Source organism: Cyclopterus lumpus, chromosome 24 (assembly GCF_009769545.1).
Source record: "Cyclopterus lumpus isolate fCycLum1 chromosome 24, fCycLum1.pri, whole genome shotgun sequence".
Lineage (NCBI taxonomy): Eukaryota > Metazoa > Chordata > Actinopteri > Perciformes > Cyclopteridae > Cyclopterus > Cyclopterus lumpus.
Genome location: NC_046989.1, coordinates 6,370,475 through 6,397,342, shown reverse-complemented (window position 1 = coordinate 6,397,342; position 26,868 = coordinate 6,370,475). Strand labels below are relative to the sequence as shown.

Below are 26,868 nucleotides of genomic sequence, written 5' to 3'. Positions count from 1 at the left end.
ACTTTATAGCCCGTTGGCTTTTCCGGCACAAACACGCTCGCAGCTTCCTTTTTTTTTCTTTTAACCCACAACCGGCCATAACAACGTGCCCTCTAAATGTTTCCAACTCCATCAACACATGCATCGCATTCACATGCTGACTCGACATCGCTGAAATATGATGCTCCCTCTGTCTCCCTCCCTCTTTTCTCTCCCCCCCACCCCGTCTCCCGTCTTTGCGAGGCTGCGATAGAAATCCCTCCTCTGTATCTATGGGAATACAGGAGCGCGGTGTGTCCTCTACCCTCCCCTCTACTCACCACCTCCCTCTGCATATAAGGGAACGCTGGCTGCCCCCCCCCCCCCCTCCCTCCCCCCTCTTAGACACACTTTCCGTCTGACACACACTCTCAGGACTCCCCTGCCAGCAAGCTAGGCAGGTAAACTCAGCACTGGATCCAGAGTGAGACGCTGAGAGGAGAGAAAGGAGGAGAGGGGAATGTGTGTGTGTGTGTAGGGAGAGAGAGAGTGTGTGTGTGTGTGTGTGTGTGTGTAAGGAGAGTGTGTGTGTGTGTGTGTGTGTGTGTGTGTGTGTGTGTGTGTGTGTGCGCTGCTGCATCGCTGAGCTACAGAGACCGGAGGCGAGGAGAGCTGGAGCGTTTGTCCTTGAGACTGACTGACTGACTGCAGCTGGAGAGCGGAGGACCAGCCATCCAGCCGGTGGATGAAACTGACAGTAAGTGCTGAGCAAAAAAAAGCTTTAAGATGTGCGAACGGGAGGAAGCAGGTGCAGCAAATGGACCGATGGGTTTTTTGTTTCTGTCTGCTTAGAAACAGACCAATGTGGTGCTTGAATGGAAACGGAGGTGTGCACACAATATATAGCTGTGTGTGTGTGTGTGTGTGTGTGTGTGTGTGTGTGTGTGTGTGTGTGTGTGTGTGACCAGGTGAAGGTCTACTCAGCTCCCAGGTGAACTTATTGCTCATGCTTTTTATTTGGCTCCCATTAATACTTGCTTTCCAACCTATGTACGACTTTGTAAGTAGTTCACTTGCAATTATTCAGCTATTCTAGTTTGCCTGCAGCAATGTCCACTGCGTGTGTGTGTGTGTGTGTGTGTGTGTGTGTGTGTGTGCGTGTGCGTGTGCGTGTGCGTGTTGGGCGTCAAGAGAGACGTCAGTAAACATAACATTACTGTACATCTCTCCGGCTCCTCTCCTCTTCCTCACTGCTCCTGTTGACCGATCGATAGTTGTGCATCTATAATTGGAAGTCATCATTTATGGCGACCCTTCCAAAGCGAGTCATTATCATGTGTAATCTTGCAGAAAATTACATTTGGACTTGTGTACCTTGGCCGTGGCCCGTGAACCAGTGGACTGTGTTGAGCGGTGCTGAAGGAGGACCCCGGGGTGGGGTCACTTAGAACAAGGCTCCAACGCCTGGAGCAGGGTGGTGTAGGATGAAAATGGGCCCGGTGTCACATTTTATTTGCCGGAAAAAGCAAGGAAAAATACACCCCCCCCCCCCCCCCCCCCCTCCCGGGTGCATCTTCTATGATCAGATGAGGAAGGGCAGTCCGGAACGGATGGCGACACAGTGTGAAGGATTAAAAAAGAAGAAGGGAAGGAGGTGACGGAGTCAGAGGAAGCGAGATGAGTATTGTCAGTGTCGCGAGCGGAGACCGGCTCACCTGTGGAGCTGCTGACAGAATGTGTTAGGCCACGTTAGAGGGGTGGCTCCAGAGAGAGGGGGGGGGGGGGGGGGGGGGGGGGGGGATATAAAGAAAGCCAGAAGGCGAATACATAAAAGCTGTGGTGGACTTTTTAAACCAGCATGACAGGATCGCTCGTTTGGTCTCTGTGTACGTCTGTGTCCATTTGTTTGTTGTAGACACGCTGACAGCGAGCCAGAGGGCTAAATTTGCCACCTGTGGAGATTAAAGTGATATGATGAGATAGGTGAGACTGCATGCTGTGTGCGCGTGCACGTGTGTGTGTGTGTGTGTGCGTGTGCGTGTGTGTGTGTGTGCGTGTGTGTGGTTATGTGAACGCGTGTATAATAGTCCCTGACATCAGCAGTGGGTCCGTGGTGCTGACTCCCAGGATTTTGTGTGTGTGTGTGTCGGGCCCACATCCGCCGCCCCTCACCTGAGACAGGTCTGGGAACCAGGTGTGCGCGCGCGTGTTTGTGCGCGTGTATAAAAAGAGGGTTTCTTGTGAAAAGGACGTGAATGAAGCGCATCTGTTCAAATTCACATCACTTAAAATCAATAACATTTTTTAGAAGTAATCACATTTGTGACTTAAATAACCCACAAGTAAAAGGTCAATGAGATGGAGACCAGAGGCTCCAATACAGGTTGTTGAGAATATGAAGGGGCCGTGTCGCAGTGATCCTCATTGTTTTGTTGGGACAGCCTATGGTTACATAATCGCCCTCAGAACCTCCAGATGGGCACCCGCCAGAAGACAACACGGCGTGATGATGGGACAATGACACGTGCCGGAAGTAATCAGGGTCAACTTCAGTCACATTATGAACTGCAATTACAGTCCTTAATAGTGCTTTTAAATAATCAACCCTTATCAAGCCCTCGGGTCAGTTCAAGGCAGCAAAGCTGCTGTGGATGGCAAATATATCTGTCCACTAGGGGGCAGTCCAGCCAAGTTATTAGGGCCTGTAAGTCCACCGTGTTTCTCTGTGCATTTACTCTCAAATATTCATACAATTATCCCAAATTAGCCCTAATGAATTGCTGCCTGCCCGAATGCCTTCCTGTGCACGTGCATGTCCCAGCACTGACTAACGTCCTTCCCAGTGGGACCACAGGACGTCCAGATAAGTGAAAACCATTCGAAGACCATTTGCCCTCCGAGGAAAGCAGCAGCAGGTCTCAGTATAGCTCTAAGTGACATTTCTATGGTTACGTTGCTTTAAGCTTCTCCCAGAGGCTTTCTTTGGTTTCTGGTGTGTGTGTGTGTGCATTTGTGTGTGTGTGCATGTGTGTGTGTGTGTATGTGTCTGACCTCTGATCCCTGTACACTGCGCATTGGATCAATACAATGAATCTGATCCTATTCCAATCTGTCACTTAATCCATCATTCTGCGTATCATTTCCCTCCCATCCATCTATTTAAAGACGCGTAACTGTACAGCAAGCATGCAGATCAAAAGCTCCTCCATTTCTATATCACATTTCTCTTTATTTCCCTTATTTTTCTTGTCCTTTTTTCTCTCTTTCTCCACTTTTACTTCCCCTCCACTCCTTTTGTAAACCACTGAAGTGTCTGAGAGGTATTCTGTGCCACTGCGGCGAGACAATGGTGTTTGCACACAGTGTCAATAGTCTTTCCCTCTGTCTCAGTAATTGATGGATGACTGTGAGTCAGGCATAAACTAAGCAGATTACACTCACTAGATCGGAGGGCTAATGCTAATGTGTGTGTGTGTGTGTGTGTGTGTGTGTGTGTGTGTGGGGAGGGGGGGGGGTTGGAGTTGGAGTTGCAGAGTGACTGTCCAGTTTTGGAAGTCAATCCGACAGCTGTCCCTGTAGGCTGAGATTTGATGGCCGTGAGTTTAGGGATGAGGAGAAAAGGGTGAACACACACTCACACACACACACACACACACACACATACACACACGTGCGAAGGGTGTCTGCTTCACTTGTACTTTTGCTTTCCGTCAGAGGGAACGTGATGCATCTGGTGTGCGGGGGTCAATAGCTGGCAGCTGGCCGCTCTGTTACAGGCAGCGTCCCTCCGGAGCAGCTATTGAGCTCCTGTCTTCGGTTCAGCTTCAGCGGTGTAAAATTATTTTTGATCTCTGCAGCCAATGCGCGTTCAATTTAATTTGCTGCGTTGAGACTGTAAACATTTCATGTTATTACTAGATTTTAGTTCTGCTTCATGTTAGCGTCTTCTTTGCTCAGTTTACTTGACATTCGTCTTCTGTGGTTTTTGTCATTTTGGTTGACGTTTTTTTTTTTTTGACAAGGCCCCTGAGGTTTTTTTTTTATTTCATCTGAACTATTTATTTGGTTAGTAAATACATTTTTGACATCCAGCAGGGCGTTTCAATTGGTTTCAGTAACTTTTACTCCTTTATATCGCCAATGATGTTCGAGGCCAATACAAATGTTGATTTTTTTTCAAATAAATATTGGCTGAAAAACACAAATTATTAAAAAAACAAACATGTATTTTAGATAAACATCCATCCATCCATCCATCCAATGGTTACAGTTTTAAAATACAATTGCCATTGTTACCATGCTCACACTCAGCCACACCCTCTTCACATTCAACCTCAAAGATACCTTCTGACTAATCCTCCCAATTTCACCCTTTTTTAAATCTGCAGTATGAAAGTCCATTTTCTTTCTTCTTTCTTTTTGGTCGCCAGCACAGAAGTCCAAAGTGTGTCTGCTCTTCCTGGGACGGGTTGGACCTTATTGTTTATAGTTCCTACCTTGTAACACATCAACAACAACAAAAAGCAGTCAAAAAACAAGACAAAGGCTTTTCCTACTGAAATAAGATCCATTGTGAAGTCACGATGTGAATGTTTACTCTAAATCGTCATCTGCATAAATTGTTAGATTTGTTAGTTGAAGGTTTCTCGTCGTCTCAGAAGTGTCCCAATAAGCAGCAGTCATGCTGACGACGACGCTATGGAAGTTTTAGGGATCACATTTATTCATACAATATTAACTCTGGACTAAAATGGTGGACCAACCAACCGATAGACTGACATTGACATCCCCCTGGAGCCGCGTGGCAACAATATTTAATAGATTATTTGCCATCACGATCCTTATCCCCTAATCTGGATTTATTCGGAACCTCTTTGTTGATAACGGTTCAATCAAGCGAATGAGTTTCAGTCTGTAACCTTTTTATTTACATTACCTCGAACGACATAAACCTTTTGACATGGAGCCACCGCAAAGTGAAACAAAAAGCTTTTTGTGCAAGCGGCGCGCATTAATGAGCAGATTATCAGAAGCATAAACGACTCGGGGTGCGTTGGGCCCTTTCAAGTGGTTCTCTTTGACGCCACTCTGGCTTCGCTCAAGTGCGCCTTCACGTCTCAAGACCACTCGGACCGGTGCCAAGGAAAATATCAACCGTTGATTAAAGTATTAATCTCAAGTTTTTGAATTCAACCTGAATATCGGAAAATCTCCTCCGCTTTGTTTGAGCAAATAAAGAATCCATTGACTAAAAGCCAGCGAGAGATAAGAGCCACTCGGCCTCGGCGTCAACATTTGGTTTCCTAAATGGTTTATAAAAGATAATTCCTCAGTGTAGATAATGGTTTATGTGATACATTAACTTTAGCAGATTTGATACGATAGTAGCACTCAGTGTCTGGCTTCTTGTGTTTTATGGTTGAGATAAAAAAAATTCTGTGCCATTAGAAGTCACACTCTCTTTTATCTTTCGTGGCTCTTTTTTCATACATGCCCCCCCCCCACACACACCTTTTGTGTTTCCGTGCGTTCGCGTTAGCATTTGTTTACATGTGTTGCACGCCTGTGTGTACGCGGCCGCGAGCTGTTTCATGTGGCGCGTCGTGAGATAAGGCCCACTCCGTGCAGTCTGCCGTCTGGCCCTTATCTGCACCGCGGCGGATTAGCGCAGGTGATTTCATTCCTGTGGAGGTTGGTCAGGTGAGGGTCAGCCTCGAAAAAAGCACGCCATCCCCGACGAGAGAGGAAGAGACGGGGCTCAGACTGACGTGGAAACGGGCTTCACGTGGACCAAACTGCCCTCTGGCATCTGTGCATCTTTGATGCTCAAACTGTTCTCATTTGGGGGAATGTATGGCGGCTGTTCTTGCACGTTGCAATGATTCTGGATTAGACTCTATTATGTTCCGTTGGTTTGAAAAATAGCAAAATATGATCGTGTGCTTGTACATTGATGAATACTTCATTGCTGTACTGAGCTGATACGTATGCAGAAACAACTGGAACAGTGTGGAAAGAACATATTTGATGTACTCTATACTGCAATATAACTCATTTATTCAATGCTCCTTGGGAAGCATCCACACTGAGGCCATGATTTGAATTTGACCTATGAAACCCCCCCCCCCACCCCCCCCCCCACCCCCCCCCCCACCCCCACACCAATGCGTCTGTCTTTTAAGTGGATTAGGACACGGTGGCAACAGGACGGCTCCTCTCACACCGGGCTTCCTACCGTAACTTCATCAGGGTCCTTTTATGATTGTTATTATTAAAGGTTGAATCTTATATTCGCTGAATTCTCGTCACATTCAGTCCGGTTGAACACGAGGCAAGCGAAGACAATCTTAAAACTTTCCAGTCACACTTTCCTACGTCAACAATTCAAACAAAATGTGTGTATTTAGTTCACTTTTCCTGTGTTTCTGTGGATTGCGGTTCATTTCCTGTTAACCCTCTTCCCCTCTCAAGCACGACTTACTGTGTTACTTATTTTGCGTGCACGTGTGTGATGTCAGTGAAAGGTTAAAAAAGTGTGACTTTAGGCACATAGCCATCGCTGATTAGATCAGATAAAAGTACTGTGCGTGCCTGTTAAGGCCTGGTGGCAAACTGTGCATATGGTTGTCCATGTGTTTATTATCAAAGCTCTTTCCTCGGATCTGAATACAGCTATTGATCCCTTTATTGATTATATTTATTATATTTATAGTGAGGAATGTTTGTCGCCATGCTTGTTTTGTCCAAGCAATAATGCAAAACTCAAATATGTTTAATTTACAATAGTATAGAACCGAAAATAGCCTCTTATTTTCATGTTTAATAAGCTGGAACGAGATTTCTTCATTGGTAAATGCCTATTATTGATGATTTAAGTATATATTGGTTTTGTGGATCTATTAATATGTTACTTAATTTAGCACTGGCTGCATTAGATCGTATTCATTGATTAAGATTAAGTGTAGATGTATGTGGTGGTATATTTTATTGGGCAGTATATAAGCCACGGTTTATCCTTTAATTCATACACACATAGAAAAGGGTAATTTTCTTAAAGTCCTCTTTTTGTTTCTCAGCTACAATAATAAAAAGAAATATGCGTCGCTATTTATGTGAGAGTTCACCTTCTACATTCCCAGTTATGAAGTTATTCCTTATCACCAAACCCTAAACATCCTCTGTTGTCACATCCACCTGCCCCAGCGAGAGGCCGCCTCTCATTGGCTCAGAGGACAGCCAATCCCGGGCCAGCTCAGCGTTCTGAGGGAAGGCCATTCAAATGATGTGGCTCACGAGGGCCAGCTCTGCTTGGAGACCCTTGTCACACACAGCCAGCTCGTCACAACAGTCGGGACTTCAAAGGCAGCCAGTGGCCTGTCGGTGAGGAGTGCGAGTGACAGGAAGACAGACGCAGGGACGACGAGAGGAGCTGAGAGTGGCAGACCGCAGACCTGAGGACAGTAGATGGAGACAAAGTTTGGAGGCAGAGTAAAGAGACGGTGACAAACACTGCTGCCAGAGCTTCAGTTCATGAAAACATTGCAGAGAGAATAAAGAGAAGGAGAGTCGGAGACAAACGTTCCTTTTTTTTTCTCATCTTCGGAGCATGGTGGCAGAGTGCACATGGATTTAGTCGACCTCTACCTCCCAGAGTGTTTCACCTACCACTCTGACACAGAGTAAGTACCTTCACCTTTCACTAGGACTCTGTGCACTCTCATGGTGTCACACAGGTGAAGCCACCTGAGCAGCCAGATTGAATGTTAGGTTCCTTATGATGTCTTGACTGAGATTAGAACATATTCTTTCATGTGTGTGTGTGTGTGTTTCTGACTTTGATTTAAGTACTGTAAAGAGTCGGACTCTTTTATCCTCATTTATCTTTGTTTGAATTAAGCCGGTGTAAATATTTGCCATTAATTAGCAGTTTGAGGTTTGCAGTTTTTTCTTCATCTTGCAGCATTTAATTAGATGGGTACTTCTTATGGATTAATCAATTCCTCCTGTCGTCTATGAGACATCAGAAAATGGTAATAAACGCTCAGCCAGCTTTCCTTAAGCCAAAGACAACGTCTAAAAATTGCTTTAACCAACAAATCAAAACCAAAATATGTTAAGTTAACTTATAAATATATACCCAATTCAATATATGATCGTAAAGCATGTTATATATACTTACAAACGTCTCAAACTATTAATCGAGGATCAAAAGGCATTTTCGTATCATTTCCTGATGAATTATTAATCAGTTGTTCTTTCGAGCTATAATGACGTTTCGCGGAAACACAAACGTAATGTAAAGTTTCTTTCTATGCGCTTCAGGGGACATTTCGATGCACATCTCTGCGGTGGGGAGGCGTGTTTGCTCCGCTTACAGTTGGCATTGTTCACACTGTTTGTAGAGGGTGAGTTGTGGAAGACCAGTTTGAGAACAAGCCAGTGTCATCCAAACAAAAAAAAACCTTCCCGACATGCACAAAGCAAACCAACGCCTGCGAAAAGCAGCAGTTTGATTACCCCGGCACAGCTTTTTGATTGCCTTCCTTTCACTGTAATCATAAAAAAAAAATAAAAAAAAAATCATGTTCATTATCATCACTGCTGCACTTTTGAAAATAAAACAAAAACAAAACGACAGCTTTGGCATAATCACTTGGCTGTGAGAAAAAAACATCTCATCCTAACATCCCCCGAGCAGAAAAAGACAGGCGGGATAGAAAGAGAAGACAGCCAGGCAGAAGACACGTGTGGACGTACAGGTCGGCTGATCTCCGGTGACAGAAGCAACCGGATAAAGAAAAGGAGAAAAGGCAGCGATGGCCGCAGATGATCCCCTGTGTGGCACGCTATCCATGTTTCCAGGGCCCTGCGGGTCCAAAGCTCCAGCAGCAGGCACCTCATCTCCCTGCTAACAGCTTCGTCCAAAGCCTGACTAAGGCTCTTACGGATGGCCCGGGGTGCCACTGATCCCTGCTCATCTCCTACTGGCTCATTAGTCAAAAAAACTAAAAGAAAACACTACTGAGACCCCACTGACCTAAATAACTGCTCCTCGGGGTTAGGGGTTAGGGCTTAGGGCTAAAAGGTTAGTCAGTAGTTGTGTTTTTGTATTTTATTTTCACTCCCCCCCCCAAGCCTGTAGATTGACTTTTACTTTTTTCTTTCTATCTCTTTGTCACTTCCTTCTTGTTTTCTGTGTTTCCTTCCCTCCCTGTTTTCTTCTCACTCTCCCTCCCTCCTTCCCTCCTTCATCCGTTGGGTCATTGTCTGCATTATGACTCTGCTCACTTGGAAGTGAGTGTTGCCTTCTCCCTTTCCTTTCAACCCCCCCCCCCCACCCACCCTCACCCCCAGGTTAATGAGCCCCAGGGCTGCCCCTTTTCTTTCTGTCTTTTTTCTTCTTTTCACACTCCCTCTATCTGTCTGCCTCTCTTGTAATTTCCTCCCGCCTCTCTTCTTCTTCTCTCTCTCTGTCTCCACGTCGTTTCACGCTGAATTTTGGCCTTTGTTGCCACGGTGCAATTAGAGTTGTTTTGAATTCTGGGACACAAAGGGGGTAAGGTACGATAACTTTGAATACCCATTGACAGACAGACAGACACACACACACACACACACACACACAATACCCATTGACACACGCACACAAACACATCCTCTCTGATTTATCCCCGCTGCATGCCGCTGTAGGAGCTGCACCAACAGTCTTTTGATGGGCTTTTATGTGGAGTTGTAGATTAGTAATCTGTCAGAGTGAATATTACATCACACCTGATCACCCCACACTAATGCCATTTCATTATGAAAGCAAAACAACCAACCCCCCCCTCTCCTCCTCCTCCTCCTCCTCCTCCTCGTCTTCCTCCCCGTGATGCATTATGACAGGAGAACACAACGTATATCTCACTCTGTATCTGTCAGAGACTTGACACAGCAATATGGACGCCTGTGATGGATGGCCAATGAGTAAACCAGAGAGTCTAGCATCTCCTCACTGTACTGTTTTTATAGTCTTCAAAGTGGATTGGAGAGGTGAAAGTCGGCAACGGTGAAGGGGAGGAGTCTCTATGTTGTGTTAATTGGCGGGTTTAAGACTCGACTTAAGGTTTAGGAGTCGGGTATTGTTGGGAATGTCTTTCGGGATTTTTTTTCTCTACAAAACCAAATGTTTAAAGCTGCACCAGTAAGTGCAAATGACCACCACTCTGCTTTTAGCCAAAAGCTAAAAGCAGAGTGAGCATTGGACTAAATGCTAACGCTGCTGCGTGTCTGCGGTGTAAAGAGGCAAATGCTTGCTCGCACGTTCGCCATAACAATTGTTGCTCTGCCCATAAGTGATACAAATATGATTATGATATTGATGATAGCAGACAGTAAATGCTGATCACGTTGCTACAGTTGCTATAGTTGCTATAGTTGCTACAGTTGCTATAGGTGCCTTGTTTTCTTCTAGAATTTTGCTGCTGGTATCTTGTTGTCGGTCTGTCTCTGTGCGTCTTTGTGGGTTTCTAGAGGGGTCAATAGCGCGTGCCCATGGTTTACTCTGGAGGTGGTTAAAAGCAGCCCGTCTTTTTGCCTACCAAATGACTTGTGGCCAAGCGAACACTGATTTACATGGCAGGAAACAGACTGGGTTGGACCTCCACCTCACCAGGCCAAGATTAGAGTGTGTGTGTGTGTATGTGTGTGTGTGTGTGTGTGTGTGCTACAGGGAGTGAGACAGCAGGGGTCTTTTATAAAGTTGGCCTGGCAACAAACAGTCGCATACCAGTATGTGTCAGGGTGTTTATGAAGACACTCGCTTTAAAATGTGTCTGTAAGTGTGTGTGTGTGTGTGTGTGTGTCTGTGCATAGAGCTTGACTATGTTCCTGATCACATGAATCTGAAGTGTGCGTAGAGAGTTGGGAGCCTGTCTATGATTTTTATTTTTACATCCACACATGAACACCTGACGCCATGATGAGTGTGTGCATGAGCGTGTGTGTGAGCAAGCATGCGTGTGTGTGTGTGTGTGTGTGCGTGTGAGTGTGTGAGTGCAGATCACATGCCTGTGAGCCTGCTGTACACCTCAGCTGGTTTCAGATGCTTTTTTCTGCTCGTCGTGGTGACAGAGAGTCTGTTGTAGTCACATCTTGATCCAATAATAAAGTCATGATACACACTTTAACACGCAGCAACATTTATTTTAAGCCTTTATAATGGATGTAGAAAATACCTCTTAAAATATGTCGGCAATGCTAAGACACAAGACACGGATGTATTTATGTCTGTGTTCATCAACAGAAAAAAAGCTTGACACCATTCTTTATTGTTCTTTTAAGTGGTTTGGAGGTTGACATTTAATCTGCCGTTGCACCACAAAGCATTTGTTCACATGTGCGTCAATGTTATTTTAATTTTGCATCCTGCACGTTGTCTAACGTTTCCTAACAGTAAATAAAAATTGCTAACTGCCGTAAGAACAGCTTAGCTGTAATGACAGGTGGAGAGTGATGAGAGACACAAAGAGACAATAGAGAGGGAAAGATGGCCGTGTTCGAAACATACTGGCCACGATGAAGCGGATGATTACTAGCTCGGCTATTTCCCTACGTTTGTTTAAGCAATCTCTTTCTTTAAAAACAAAGCAGTGTAATAGACAGCCGCTTTGCATACGTGGGGATTGGAAATCACAAACGGCCAGTTTAGATCAGACTGGGATTGATGGGTGCATGAATGAAGGGGGGTGTTTTTTTTAATAGTTTTTACTCAGTATGTGGTTTGGAAATACATATATTAATCCATGGATTGATCGAAATGTTTTTTTGTTTTTTTTTATTTAAAAAAAAAATCTGTGTTAATTATGCCTGACTTAATAAAACTAGCCAGTCATTAATATTTATAGCAACACCAAGGTGACTCATTATATATAAAGCTGACCTGAAAGTCAAATCCCTCACCAGCATGAATAGATATTACAATACGATGCATGTCCGATCATATATAATACAATCCCCCCCCCCCCCCCCCCCCTCTTCCCCAGACATCTGGGCAGGATGTCAGTGAGGGGCTTGGACCCCACCTGTCCCCCCACTATAAAGCGTGAGCCCTCCAGCCCCAGCTCTCAGGGGGACGTCAGCCCGGCCCAGCCCAGTCCTGGAAGCACATCATCGGACACAAACTCCAGCTACGGGGCCCTGATCAAGGGCCATCACAATCACAGCAATGGGCTGGACTCCCCAGGCCTCTATGGACACACCGCGGGGTTGGCCAGCAATGTAGCAGCGAACAGGTCGGTGTACGCGACATATATTGTCTATTTACTTTGTGTCTTTAAATGGAAGCGCTGTTACCATCTGAGCACATTCCTCTCAAAGTGTCCCCTTCACCTCCTCCCTCCCTCTCTCTTTCTCTCCACCTCCATCCAGGATGTTTGTGGAGGAAGAAAGCCAAGTGAAGTGTGAATTCATGCTGGGCTCGGTGGCCAAGCGTGTGTGTCTGGTGTGCGGTGACGTTGCCTCGGGCTACCACTATGGTGTGGCCTCCTGTGAAGCCTGCAAGGCCTTCTTCAAGAGGACCATCCAGGGTAAGAGAGAGACACAACACACACACACACACACACACACACACACACACGCACACACATTCAGGCACATGTTCCACGCTCAGCTTTATACTTAGTAACAGAGTTTCGTGTGCATGGCTGATAATGCCTTCCTGCATCATATAAACCTGTTTTACTAGCAACATGGTGCAGATGCAGTCTATTGTTTTGGTATCAACAAAACCCGATCAGTTAGCTCACAATCCCCCCCCCCTCCCAGCCTCAAACTGCGGAAAATAAAGACCTGTTTGCAAACAGCTGATATGCGGTTAAACTTTCAGTGCATCTTGTATACAGTCAACATGTTTGAGTTTAGGCTTTAAAGTGTCACATAACATATGGTGCTGAGTGTTTGCACATTGGCTTCGCCCCTAAACGTCGACCGGCAGCGGCACGCAGTGTGGGTGTTTTAATAGGATTGTCTTGCGCTTTGCGGGCTCGCGGCCCAGGTCGAGGGCCCAGCAGGCTGTGATGTGTTTAGGCCTCTGGAGGTTGGCGACTGCGGACTGGTTTCGAAAAAGGCAAACAGGATGAACGGCTGTCAGATCAACCGGGGAGATCTGATGTCTGGCTCATCAGATACTTCCTGTTTCTGATGGACGGTGGCAGCTGAAAAGCGCCTTTAACTGGCTGAACGCCACCGGGCTTAAACGCACATTACTCCCAATTAGGTGTCGGAAACGTGCGTTTGTACGTGATTGCACTGAGTAACTGAATGATGATGATTTTTTTATTTTACAACTCGCAGAATATAATGTTTATTCTCAATAATTTAAAGGTGCACTCTACTGGTCAGTTTACTTGTCATGGGGAGGTGAAAACAGTTGTATAATGTCCTCTGTAGCTTGGAGGGAGCTGATGATGTCATAGTGACGTCATCAAGGTCATCTCAGTTTCTGTTTGAGATCAGTAATTTATTAACATAAAGCCAGAGGCATAACAAGTGGAAGTGCAGAGTTTAAAAGGTGTGAGTGTTGACCAAGCAGGGACGGTCTCTTTCCAGATGCATTATGGGAAGTGTAGGATCCTGTGTTTTGGGGCATGACCCACACCAGGAACTGAAAGTCAGGATACCCCTTCGACCACTGCTTCAATAATGTCCATACTTTTAAAAAAACATGTCTCTCGTGAACCCCCCAACTTTATGGAAGTACAATATTAAATCATTGGATTTCACCATTAAGTTGTCGTGCTGTGCTTAGTGACTGAAACCCGAATGAAATGAAGAGATGATTTTATTTTAATTTTCCTCTCTTCTCCTCCAGGTAACATTGAATACAGCTGCCCAGCGTCCAATGAATGTGAAATCACCAAGAGAAGGAGGAAATCCTGCCAGGCCTGTCGATTCGTGAAATGTCTGTCCGTGGGCATGTTGAGAGAAGGTCAGCTATACATGAAAAAAAAATCACGTTTAGACCTGGTTCAAACAAGTTTTTTCTGGGCTCGATCGTTTGGTAGTCTTGGCGGCAGTTCAAACATTCTCCTTTGGACAGCTGAGGAAGAAAAGACTCAAGTCCGTGTTGCTCGTCAATACCTTCTGTTGTGCGTTCCTGGAAACGTCACCCAGAGAGAGATGATTCACTATACCCGACGAGACGTACGGCGACTGAAAACGGGGCGGCGGCATGTACAGTAGTTCTGTGGACTCCAGTGAAACCCAAAACCTTTGACAGTTAAAACTTCAGACATTTCGTGCCAGGTGTGACGTGTGTGTGTGTCGGTCTCTGTGTATGTGTAGTAAACACAAGGCTGAACAATGCAACGCCGTGTCTTTGAGATGGAGGAGAGGGCGACGTACTGTGCGATTGTGTCCGTTTTTGCTTCACCCGTGCTCTATAGAAATAGCTTTTGGACATTAGCCATTGTGTGTGCGTGTGTGTGTGTGTGTGTGTGTGTATGTGTGTGTGTGTGTGTGTGTGCTTGTGTATGTGTGTGTGTGTGAAAAACTGCAGCAGCTAGTGAGATAACGCAGCGAGTCACTTTTACACAATTAAAATGTAGGGATTTTTTAAATTAAACGTTTGGAGATACATTTTAAAAGGACATTTAATGAGAATGGGACAATGCACGTTACTTAACCAGTTTATTGCTTTGTGCGCGACAATGGTCTTCCTTTAATTGATATCGGAAACTCAATTATAGACACAGTGGCGCCCGACTACACCCATGCACATACTAAAATAAGGTCACAAAATACACCAAATATGTTTTAGCGGCCTTTTCGAACATCTTTTGTGAGCATAGTCGACAACTTCTTCTGATAATCGATCGATTTGTGTAAACTGGATATCTGACTTTGAGAAACTGGGATGGACAGTTTTCACCTATTCTCTATATATTTAATTGCTAATGAAATGTGTTGTTAGTTGCACCCTACAGCAAATTAAAATCTCTACGTTACAATAAGGTCATTACATATGGTCAGAAATATGGCCCAACAGTGGTGACATGATACATACCACACAGAGAATCTGTGACATCAATCAGGTGCCCCTTTAGTCGCACTGTGTGCCTGTCTGGTGACATATTGTTGTCCGGATTTAGAAGTGACTCAAAAAGGAAAACATTAGCGACCTCCTCCCGTACCGGCCACTTGCTGCATGCGGCATGTGGGCCTCCAGGTGATAATAAAGACGAGAGAAGATACACAACATGTGTGTGTGTGTCTGTGTGTGGCGGCGACAATTTTAGGACCACGGGATAGTAAATGTAAAGATGCTTTTCATTCACTGAACAGTTATTGAAGAGGGACGAGGGGGTAAATGCTCACTTACAGTTTGCAGAAATGTTCAGTTTGCAGACAAGAAGTTCACACAGTTTATTAAAAAAACATTTTTTTTTAAAGCAGTTTAAATTGGATTGCCCAACACAACAAGCTAGGGCTTAATTTTTCTATCGATATCGCGATATGAGACTACTGGACTTGATTTTGAGGCAATATTTTGCCATTTTAAATGCTGTTACGTCCAGTCCTTTTTACATATATTTATATATATTTATACATTTTAACCTAAACTCTCTCTCATAAACATTGTACATGAACCAACCCAGAGCGAGCACACACACACACACACAGTTTTATTACCATCATTTTGGGTATTTTTGAGTTCTTAACAAAGTGTGAATGCGTCTCAACTGTTGACTTGTTTACAACCTGACTTAATCCCTTAAAGCCAGTCTTTTTCCCTTTTTTCTGACTTTGTTGTGGTGATGTCGCCATGTTCCCAGATCTCAACAATTACTATCCCACGTTACAATGTTATCATAACCAATAGAAACTGGGGGCTAAAACCATGAAAATAAGATCCCAGTCGTCATAAACTTTGAATGATCCAATAATACCCACCTCCTCATCTCCAAACACGCAGAAGCATCTGTTTATTGCAGCTGTGTTCCCAAATGTGTGTGTGTGTGTGTGTGAGTGATGGACGCGCAGAGTTATTGCCTCTGTACACGTGTACCAGTTTGTGTATACGAGTTTGTCTCAACACGTGTCAGCCTGCGCTCTACGTTCACACACACACACCTCTGTGGGCTTTTGTGAGTGACTGTGTGTCTGCAATTTTTCTAAATTAGCTGCTTTTAATAGGGAAGGGGCATCAACAGCATCCCGGTCCGCCTCTCAACCCCCCTCCCCCCCTCATACCTCCCTCTCCTCTCGCCCACCCCCTTTTGCTTTCCCTCCCCCCTCGTAAATTCCTCCAGATGCCTTGTGGGATTCCTGGACCTCCGTGAAATGCGAACTGCCCCTCGTAACTCCCGTCGTAAGCGCCCTCGTAACGCGCTTCATCGTGTCTCGTAGTGCCCCTCTTCCCCCGGAGAGGCCGCAGTAAAGGCTGAGACAGAGGAGCTGCGAGGTTTAATGGGCCAGAGTCAGAGTCGTATTAAAGACGCGGCTAAAAGACATATAGACCCCGGGATGTGATTTGATTAAGCCCTGTTTAGTGCTCAACGCTGCAGTCGCTGTCGCTTCTAAACACGTGTGTGTGTCGGCCAAATGCACGCCATCATTCTTTTCAAAATGCGGTTCATCACACAGATGCGATTGTGTGATCTTGTGGTGTTTTAAATGTCTAAGCGATACGGCCGGCGGTGCAGCACTCCCTCCTCAGCTGAAGTCATTTTGGTCTCAAGTGCGTTAATCTGTATTCTGAGAATGGAACGGAGAGAGACTCCGAGTGCCAACTTTCCACATCCTTTTTCATTTGAATAGCCTCGTGCGGGGAGGTGGGAGAGGGGTGTAACGCCACAGCAGCGTTGTGTACATATGTCACAGTGTTTGTGGGATTGTTTGTACTGAACACACGCTCATGGTGGCAGCAGCGACGGAGGAAAGGAGGTCGCCGTTGCCAAAAGAACACGATAACCTGGATCAGTCCGGATCAGGCAGGCCTGGGTGTCGTTGTTCCTGATCCTGCCGTACTGCCGTGAGCCTTTTGGGAACCTGTAAAGCCTCCCATGTGAAGATCCAGACACCCCACGGGAAGACGGCCGAGTGATGAAAGCTGCAAAAAATAGATCAATGTCTGAGTAGTCGGCGTTTATCGAACAGGGAGGAGGGTTTGCGTGTCTGTTATCCACCGGAGCTATTCTCGGCCTTTTGGTTGTCGGCACATTCCACTGTGAAGAGTTACACTTATCTCTGTTGTGTGTGTTTGAAATACTGTCAGAGCCGAGCGCCGACACGCACACAAATAGACCCGTATAAAACACACTTTTCCTACATATTAAGTGACCAAAGTAGCGTGATTGAATCCAGGGTTTTGCTACCAGTTTGATCTGATTCACGAGTACGCGCCCTCATCCCTCATCTCACACCTCGGAGTGACGCCGGCCAAGTGCCCGGGATAGTCCACACTTACTATTTGTATTACTAGGTATTGAGTGTAGGTCTCGACCGATGTGATCTCAAAATCTATATGGCGATAAGTCGTCGCATTTATCTTGAGTGCAATAACTGTAAGATCATTTTAAAATGACATTTCCCCGTCTTGGGCTGATAATTAATATTAAATCTTCTGGACTGGACTGGACCTGATAGGTGCAGTAATACTTCATATCACTTTTTTTCTTCAATTGAGGCACTTAACCAGTAAGAAGAGCTTCGAGGAAAAACTCCAATACAGAAAGCCCTTATGTAATGTACTTATGCATAAATAGGCTTACACACAGTACTGTAAAGGATTCTGCATAGCTGTCAAAACTGTCCGCCTTTTTAAATGTAAACATGTATACAATATGATATTTCATAGTCGTCTTGTGGAAGAGCCCGCTGGCGGACCACATTTTTCACACCGTCGCTTTTGTTATTACTGGCCCCCCCTCTTCCCATCTTACCTAGCTCTGTTCATGGTACATTAACTCATAAACCAGAACTTCTATAAAATTGTTGTTATTGTAATGGCTTGCCTATAAAATAGACACAAAGAGCCTTTTCAAACCAATGATGCAAAAAAAAAAAAACGAAGAACCCTTTCAACCCCTCCGAGATATGTCGCATGCCTGATTAAAAGGACATTACGCTATTTAATGTGGATGTTCATGTATGCTGTCCATAAATATCTGCACAAGTAAGAATAAGCACAGGAGGCTCATAGGGATGAGGCGTCTCTGTGAGGTGTCAAGTGGGAGAATAATACCCTCAGAGTGCCATTATAGATCTATTCAGGGTCACTACGGCCTCTGTGCAGGTCAGGTAACCCAACACCACGACTGAAGGCACCCTGAGTCACGTTCACACTCGCTGGACACATTTTCTTGAGAGATACACCCGGTGACTGTTACTCTCAGCGCTAAGTGTTACACACACACACACACACAGACGCACAGACACGCACACTCTCTTAACTCCCTGTCACCGTGGTGACGAGGCTACCACAATGCTCGTTAAGACGAGCAGTTGTCATCGGCTGCTCCTGAAGTTCTCGGGTGTCGTGGTTGCACGGTGCATGCTGCCGTGCCGGCTATAGACGTGTCACGTTCGCAGGAGCAGATGATTGGCCGACGTCCCCCGATGGGTGACCGGGTTCGACAGGAAGCGTGTTTTCCCGATCACTGATCACGAAGTTTGAGCTGGAGTCAGTGTTTGAAGTCATGAAATGTGACGATTTAATCTGATTACTTTTGCTTGTACTTTGTTTAAAAAAAATCCGAAGAATTTCTCAACAAATAAATACTATTTTTTATACTTTATGTAAAAAAAAGAAGAAAGATGTGATCTCCTCATCAAGATGCTTTTTTGAAAAAACCTTAAATCAAATACATGAAATGACCATAATGCACTGTGCATGTGAGTGACTTCAGCCCGCGGTTTAAGGACAACCAGGCGAGTGTATATTTAGACGCCTGGTTGTCCGACACCAAATGCATCATTAACATCCCCGTGTTTGTGTTTGTGTAGGTGTGCGTTTGGACCGGGTTCGCGGTGGCAGACAGAAGTACAAGAGGAGGATAGATGCGGAGAACAGCCCGTATCTGCACCCGCAGAATGCCTTGCCTCAGAAGAAAACATGTAGGTGTCCACACAAAAGCCTGCAAGGTGCACAATGAACACGACTGACATTGTTAAGTAGTCAGTCTGTGTTGATGGATTCCTTTATTGGAGGTGTACGAGAGGCTCTGTTGTGGTCTGCGAGTTCAGAACAGTCAAATCTGGGATGTTGTCCGGTGTCACACTTCATCATTTTTATAGCTTGTATTTGCTAATGAGTTGGCATTAATCAATGCCAACTGTAGTTTCGGAATTGAGACGTGGGACACTTTGAATGGATGAATATATCTTCAAAACTTCAGCTGTTCATGAGCTAAGAAAAACAGGCCGGTTTTCTCCCTTTTTTTTTTCAATTTTTTTTACATAATGCCATGGAATTTGTTGGTAATCCTGTGGGGGTTTCAAACGGTTTATTTAGCTTTCAAAAGGACGTTTTCTCAACCCCATAAAGGCACAATTTCTCTCTTTTGGATTCAAAACCAGCAAATGTGGAGATACATTTGGTCTGTGATTGTTTCTGACGGTGTTTGTTTGCATGCTCTTTTGTGTAACTGGCTACATAAATAAAGGCGGTCATGATCTAATTGGATCTATCTCTCTCAGACTTTGTTGGCGGTGTGGTAGAAAACAAAGTGGTGTCCCTGCTGCTGGTGGCCGAGCCCGAGGGCATCTTCGCCATGCCGGACCCCACTGTACCTGAGAGCGACATCAAGGCTCTGACCACGCTGTGTGACCTGGCTGACCGAGAGCTGGTGGTCAACATCGGCTGGGCCAAACACATCCCAGGTATGATCGGTCGGGCAGTCGTTTAGCTCACATTAGCTCACATTAAGTCTATAATCTGATCAGAGGAGGAGATCGTTGTGACTTGTGGTTGCCAAGATGCCGTGAGGACAGCATGTGTGTGTGTGTGTGTGTGTGTGTGTGCGCGCGCCATGCCCTTGCTGATCAATGTGTGTTCCTAATATATATCAACCAGATGACCAGTGGCCACCTGGACGTTTTAATTCATTTCCTGGGTCGCGGCCGCCTCTGAATTACGGAAATCCTCCTTGACACTTGGAACCCACTCAACTGCTCCTCTGACACAGGAACAGCAGAAGGGATGTCCACATTATTTCTTTTCCATTGGACGAAAGGGTGGAAAGGAGAGGGGAAGTGCATTCTGACAGCTTAGCGGGATTAAAACGCTGGTATGCGGCCATGTTGGCGGTTGTAATCGTTTGCGATGGCAACAGAGGTCCGCAGGTCTGCTTTTGATACTTGGCTTTGGAGACAGGAAATGAAGAAGCACTTTCACAAGTGTGTTTGAAAAAAAACTTTTCTTATTTGCCATTACAATCTTACAAAGCACAAGTTGATGTCTTAAAACCCAATAATATTACGTTTGCAACGGTGTAAAACTGAGAATGGCAGCAAATTCTCACATTTAAAAGGATCAATTGGCCTAAATGATAACTGAATATCGTTAAGGCCATTTATTGAGCGAAAATACAGAATATCTGCTGCATCCAGCTTCTCAAATGTGAAGATTGGCTTTCATTACTGTTCATTTATGATTGTACATTGAATAAATTTGAGTTTTGGACTGTAGGTTTGACGAAACAAGCAACTTAAAGATGTCACCTCGAGCTTATGTTTGTTGTGATGGGCATTTCTATTAGTTTTTGTCATTTTATAAATTAAAAGCGGTGGTCTAACAGTGGATGGGTCATTACAAACGTAATTAACCAAAGTGTCAACCGGCAATATGTTGAAAAGAATCATTGTTCTTCGTCTTTTATTTCTCTAACTGAAGCCGTGACTGCTTTATCAGCCATGTTATCCACACACAAAACATCACCAGGGTAACACCTGGGTTTTTTGTTGATGTCCTATCTCTGAAATGCTTACAAAACAAACAAAGCAGGTGTGTGTGTGTGTGTGTGTGTGTGTGTGTGTGTGTGTGTGTGTGTGTGTGTGTGTGCGCTAGTATCTCAACTATATTTGCCCCCTCTGTATTTCCACCTACAAAGTGGACATGAACAACCATTAGAGAGTGTGTTGGTGTTTGGTGTCTGCCCCCCGGCTGTTGCTGTCTGCCTCTTTTCTCCCGTTGACGGCTCTTTACTGTCAGCGCACGAGACAGACGGAGTCCGACTGATGGGTGTATTTGTAGCCCTCCGCCAGTGGAGGGTTTGGCTCGTTTGGCCCGTACACACAGCAGATCCCCGCCTGAGGGGGAGGACAGACGGGGAGCCATGTATCCCTCCAACTGTCAAGCTCCTTTTACTTAAAGTTAGGAAAATGTCAGTAAAAACATGGTAAAAATGCAACAAAAAGCTGCTCTTTCATCGGGCGAGCTGAGGCAAATAAATCTCAGGAACATCCATTTAAAAAAAAAAAGAGGAGAGGATTTTTAACGACCTGTCCGGTAAGCAGGCAGGTCGTTGCTGTTCATTAGTGTCAGTTAATTGCTGAGCGTTAGATGAGAGGATCAATACCACTCTCGGGCCTGTACAATAAATATGTGACGCTGGAGCCAGCAGCTGGTTAGCTTAGCTTAACATACGAGTGGGAAACCTCTAAAATATATGTATAATAAGCTGTTTAACATGTTTGTTGGTTCTTTGCTGGACTGCAGAAAAGGATATTTCAATAAGTTACTGCCTTCGAGGTGCCGGGAGGCAGATTCAGTGACCTGCAGCTAGAGCCAGGCTATCTGTTTCCAGTCTTTATGCTAAGCTAGGCTAAATGGCTGCTGATGGTGTCTTCGTATTCAATGGACAGACATGAGTGTGGTATCAATGTTCTCATCTAAGTCTCGACAAGAAAGCAAAGAAGCATACATACTGTGTATGAACAGATTTAGACTTTATAAATATTAGCTTTCCTCTAATTATTATAAAACGTGTATTTCTGGTACATTTTGTCCTCAGATAACATCTGATGAGCATTTTCTTTACTTTAGAGATTACTGCATATAGACTAAATCAAAGAGAAAAAATCTAATCAAATGTATTAATCAAAGAAGGATTTCATTTGGGCCGAGAAAAATATACACAGAGGCAGTACAAAAAATACACACAATATAACAACAGAGGCAATGCATGAAACAAACCAGCTCATCTTCATTTCATTTCATTAGAATACATTAATTGTTTCTTTGGCAAACAAAATGACACTGTTGCCTGAAAACATTGTTCTTCCAGTGACAGGGACTTTTTAAATTTAATAGAAAAAGACAGTCAGGGAGGCAGACACAGAATATGGCAGATAAAGACAAAAAGGATGAAGGATGAGATAATAATGAAAATAAATGAGTGACAGCAGGCGTAATGAAAGGAAGGCACAAGGGCATCATACAAGGAGCAGGTTGAGGAGGTAAGAGAGACCACGACGGTTCAACTAACGGGGGACAAAGAAAGACACACACACACACACACACACACACACACACACACACACGCACACACACAGAGAATGGATATTTAAAAAAGAAAAAAGACTGCCCCCTTCTAGCAGCGTAATGGCCATGTCACATCAGCTCTGGATGAGTGGCGCCCCATCGCTGGGAGAACCAGGGTCCTGGGCGAAGGGGCCTGGGCCATCTGAGTTCTTTGCCCAGGGGGAGGTGAGTGTGATGGGGCAACTGTCCTGGCTGCTCCCCCTCTTCCGTGTCCGCTTTAATCAGGCAGATTGACGGTGATGCGGTCTGAAGTCGGAGGGCCAGACTGGCAGATGAGCTGGCTAAAGACCAACTGCCCTCTTTGCTTTTGGCCTTTTTTTTTTGAGTCTGTGCTGCTTGTTGGCTTTCGGGTATGTGGTGTTACTGGCTGTGTGTTGCCGTTGATATGATACAACTAACACTGGCTCAAGAAACCCACCCCCTCCCCCCCAAATGTCAGCACTCCCCGTTGCCCTCGGTGCCCTTCACGTTGTCCCTTTTAAAATATGCTCTTTTACTTTTATTGAAGGTTTAACTTGTATTTGCCCTTAAAATACATCGATGTGTTGTCTGAAATGTCATCACACTCAAACAGGTCTCCGTGCCTGAATACTGATCCCTATCGACCAATGAAATTGTGCACAGACAGCGTTTCCAATCAATCAGGCGGCGATACTGGGGGAAATGGGGCGCCACTCACGTCCCCGTTGGTGATTGTAAAGAGCAGTGGATCCTGATACACCATCACCGATGGTGTCAAAAACACAAACGCCCCCCCCACCCCATCCTCTCCCCGTTCTATAAAATCATCTGTTTTAATTACAGTAAACGTGTGTGTGAGCGTGTGTATGTGGGTTTATGCGGGGGACGTGCCCAGGTTTAATCATGCTCCTGTGGGGTGTAATTGTCAATCAAAGTGGGTGTGTCCCACAGAGTGTAATTAAATTCACCCCCCCCCCATTCACTCCCTCTGTCCTTTGTTATGCCCTTTGCAACGTGGTCTTCTTATGAGGGAATCTGTACCATCAATGGTACTATTATATTGAATACAAATGATTATGATTATTATTATCAACGCGCAAAATGAATTCAACCACGTTTTTTTTTTAAAGGGGTTCTTCCGCCCGTTTAGTATTAACATTTAATAAAGTTGGGGGACTTGCTATAGGGACAGTTTAAGAAGAGGAATGTGTGCAAGCGAGGATGAAATATCCTGACTTTTTGTTCCTAGTGTGGGTCAGCCGGCCGGATCCTACGATTACCACAATGCAACCCAATAGCACCTTTTATTAGACATGCGGTATTTAATGTTTTTGAGGAAAAAAAACTCTATTTTTTAGCTGAGAGTCGGAGAGCTCCTGCTCAGATCAGAGTAGCCGAGAGCAACTTGGCATTCTGATAATAAACCCTAGATGTCCTAAAATGCCAAATTTAATGATAAGTCTGTTCAGTTCTCCAAAATCCCATCACATCTCTCAAATAGGGCTGCTAGTAATTTAAGGGTATTATTGGATGCAAATCTCCGTTTTGATGATCAAGTCAAAAATGTTGTCAAGTCATGTTTCATCCAACTCGAGGTCATTTCTAAAATTAGGTAATTTAAAAACATTGTTTCGCATCAATTGCTGAATCGCTGCCGCTCGATCTCATTACCGGGACACGGAGGCATGATCACATCACCCCCGTGCTTATACTTTCCTACACTTGGCTCCCTGTTAGTTTTTCTAATTTACTTTCATAATGTTGTTGTTCACTTATAACGGATGGAGCCCTGCTGGTGTGTGAGCAGAAAAAGAGCCCTCACACTGGCTTCTTTCTTTATCTCCTTAGGGGTCACGGACCCTCTAATGAAGACCCACGTGTTAGCCCTCAAATGCCCACTTCTTTTCATCCCCCCAGTTTATTCTGCATCCCAAGAACCTGGTCCATTTGGCTCCCCTCTGTCTCCCTATAGGCTTCCCCTCCCTCTCTCTGGCGGACCAGATGAGCCTACTGCAGAGCGGCTGGATGGAGATTTTGATTCTCCGAGTGGTGTTCCGCTCGCTGGGCCTGGAGGACAAGCTGGTGTACGCCGAGGACTACGTCATGGACGAGGAGCAGTCCAAGCTGGCCGGGCTGCTCGACCTCAACAACGCCATCCTGCAGCTGGTGAAGAAGTATAAGACGATGGGGCTGGAGAAGGAGGAGTTTGTGGTCCTCAAGGCTATCGCGCTCGCTAATTCAGGTATTGGATGAATCCGAATCCTTTTGTCGATCCTCTGACTTCTCTTCTAGCGCCACCTGCAGGTCAACATTTCAATCGGTCCCATATTGTACTTTGGTTTATGTCCAAATTGCTTTCACGCTAATGGCATTCCCATTTGTGCAATTCGATTAAAGTAGCGAATCAGGCTTTTTTTTTTTTTAATTCTGCTTTTGCTTTGTTTATCGCATTTATTCTCCTCCTGACGGGAAATTCCCTCAATTCCATGTTCCTGACAGACTCCATGCAAATTGAGGACTCCGAGGCAGTTCAGAGACTCCAGGACGTCCTTCACGGGGCCCTTCAGGAGTACGAGGCCGCCCACCGCCCGGAGGACGCTCGGCGGGCCGGCAAGCTGATCATGACCCTCCCTCTCCTCCGTCAGACGGCTGCTCGCGCGGTGCAGCACTTCTGCAGCATCAAACAGGACGGCCGCGTGCCCATGCACAAACTGTTCCTCGAACTGCTGGAGGCCAAGGCCTGACCCGGACACGGGGACGGCCAATCAGCTTTCGTCCTGGATCCCTCCGCGCAAACGAGGGTGGTCGGGGACGTCAGGAAGGCGAAGGAATCACGTGTGGTGGGGGGGGGGTGACGGTGAGGTTTTCGACGCCACGTCTTTGTCCATTTCAGCTTTGACAAGAGAAGTTTTTTTTTTTCTTAGAGCGACATCTTTTCCTTCTCCCGACAACGGTTTGAATGGAGCCGTCTGATTCGAGTGTCCCTCGACGACGAGGAACATCGTCATCTTTACAGTTTGACACTGATTTAAGCGCGTCGCAGGCGGACGGACGGGCAGCGTGAAAGCAGAAGAAAAGCGCCTTCTAGAGATATTTACAGTAACATGCCAAAAGTAGAGCTTCTCCCGTCAAAAGACCACCTGATACTTGAATATCCTCCTGGATTATGTCATCCATCTTGAAACCTGTTAATCTGCATTCTAGTGCATTTAGAAAGCCTTTTACTGATTGGATTTTTGTTTGTCATTTTTTTGGTAGAGAGAAGGTATAAATGTGTCCCAAGAGGAAAGTCTTGCCAAAGAGTAAAGACTCACAACTATTAATACCAGCATATGTCCACAATAATATAATGTGGCCTGTAAGACATTCACATAAACTTCACATAAACCTGCATCCCTGCTGTGTTGTGTATGGCAAACGTATCTATCTATCCACTACGTTCATATATAAATGATGAAAGGGAAGCTATTAAGTGATCAGCATCTCATAAAACAATAAGCGGCTTCCTGATTTATTTGCAAATTTCAGGGAAAGAGTATATGATGCATTATACAATTGTACGACAGCAAAGTGATATTTATTCTAAAAGTGGCTCTGTTCGTTTGCTGTTTTTTTTTTTTTAAATGTACTAATGTGGCATTAATGAAGAGTAGATTAAAACAACTCCAGTGGATAATAATTTTTTTTTAAAGATTTTTAAATGATATAGTAAAAATCATTTTTACTAGCTTCTCTGCTCCAGCACTGATACCAATGTAAAACCATATCATGAAATTCGAGGCAACTTGATTATAATTGGAGTGCGTACTTAAAGATCATAATGTTGTAGAGTTATTGTAGACCCTTAGATATAACTTTAACTATGTAAAATGGCTGCCATACTGTATAATCTGGATTAGGGAGGCATTTGATGTCCTTTCTATGGTAGAATGTCTTTGTAGGATGAAATTTGTGCACTACTTTTTCCTTTTAGCCATAAAGTTTTGGGGAAACTGGTGATGGCGCGCTGTTAATCTGTTAGAGTGTTTTGTGTGAAGAGTAGTTATATCTGAAATTTGTCTTTTTTCTGCACCCGTGACATGAAGGGATTAAACTGAAAGGAACCTCAGTACGTTGAGTAAAAGTCTTTCTCCTTATTTTACTCAAGGTACTGTGACGCTATGATGTGCATATTTTCTTTGTGACGAGACGACGGCAGCAATATGCCGGTTTTAAATGTGTGTACTGTACGTTTTGCTGTATATACGTCATGTCTTACGCCAACAGAGATGTTTAAGGATGCAAATAAGCTTTGTTTGGCTGAGCTGTGCCGCGCTAATTCATTCTCAGGTGGATTCTTGGGCAATAAAGATGATCCCCTTAATGCAAAGCTCACATCATCTGAGTGTCATCTTTCTCAATAACGAGAAGAAAAAAAGGGGCTGTGA

General features: G+C 44.9%; 1 protein-coding gene across 2 annotated transcripts; it reads left to right on the top strand.

Moving 5' to 3' along the window:
* Window positions 1-430: 430 nt before the first annotated feature.
* On the top strand, window positions 431-26,814 carry LOC117727875 (estrogen-related receptor gamma-like). 2 transcript variants are annotated; one of them, XM_034528405.1, is made up of 8 exons: window positions 431-715; window positions 11,982-12,230; window positions 12,367-12,524; window positions 13,808-13,924; window positions 18,943-19,053; window positions 19,636-19,818; window positions 24,414-24,683; window positions 24,941-26,814. In XM_034528405.1, the coding sequence occupies exons 2-8, from the start codon at window positions 11,995-11,997 to the stop codon at window positions 25,183-25,185; spliced, it is 1,320 nt and encodes a 439-aa protein (XP_034384296.1). In that variant the 5' UTR covers window positions 431-715; window positions 11,982-11,994; the 3' UTR covers window positions 25,186-26,814. The 2 variants fall into 2 exon arrangements, with proteins under 2 accessions (XP_034384296.1, XP_034384295.1); XM_034528404.1 differs by lacking the exon at window positions 431-715 and adding an exon at window positions 7,295-7,637 and having other exon boundaries at window positions 24,941-26,792.
* The last annotated feature ends 54 nt before the right edge of the window (window positions 26,815-26,868 follow it).

Coding starts and splice junctions, on each gene's coding strand:
- LOC117727875 (XM_034528404.1), top strand. CDS start 7,582: ATGGATTTAGTCGACCTCTACCTCCCAGAGTGTTTCACCTACCACTCT. Junction 12,231..12,366: donor AGCAATGTAGCAGCGAACAG/GTCGGTGTACGC, acceptor ACCTCCATCCAG/GATGTTTGTGGAGGAAGAAA. Junction 24,684..24,940: donor TATCGCGCTCGCTAATTCAG/GTATTGGATGAA, acceptor TGTTCCTGACAG/ACTCCATGCAAATTGAGGAC.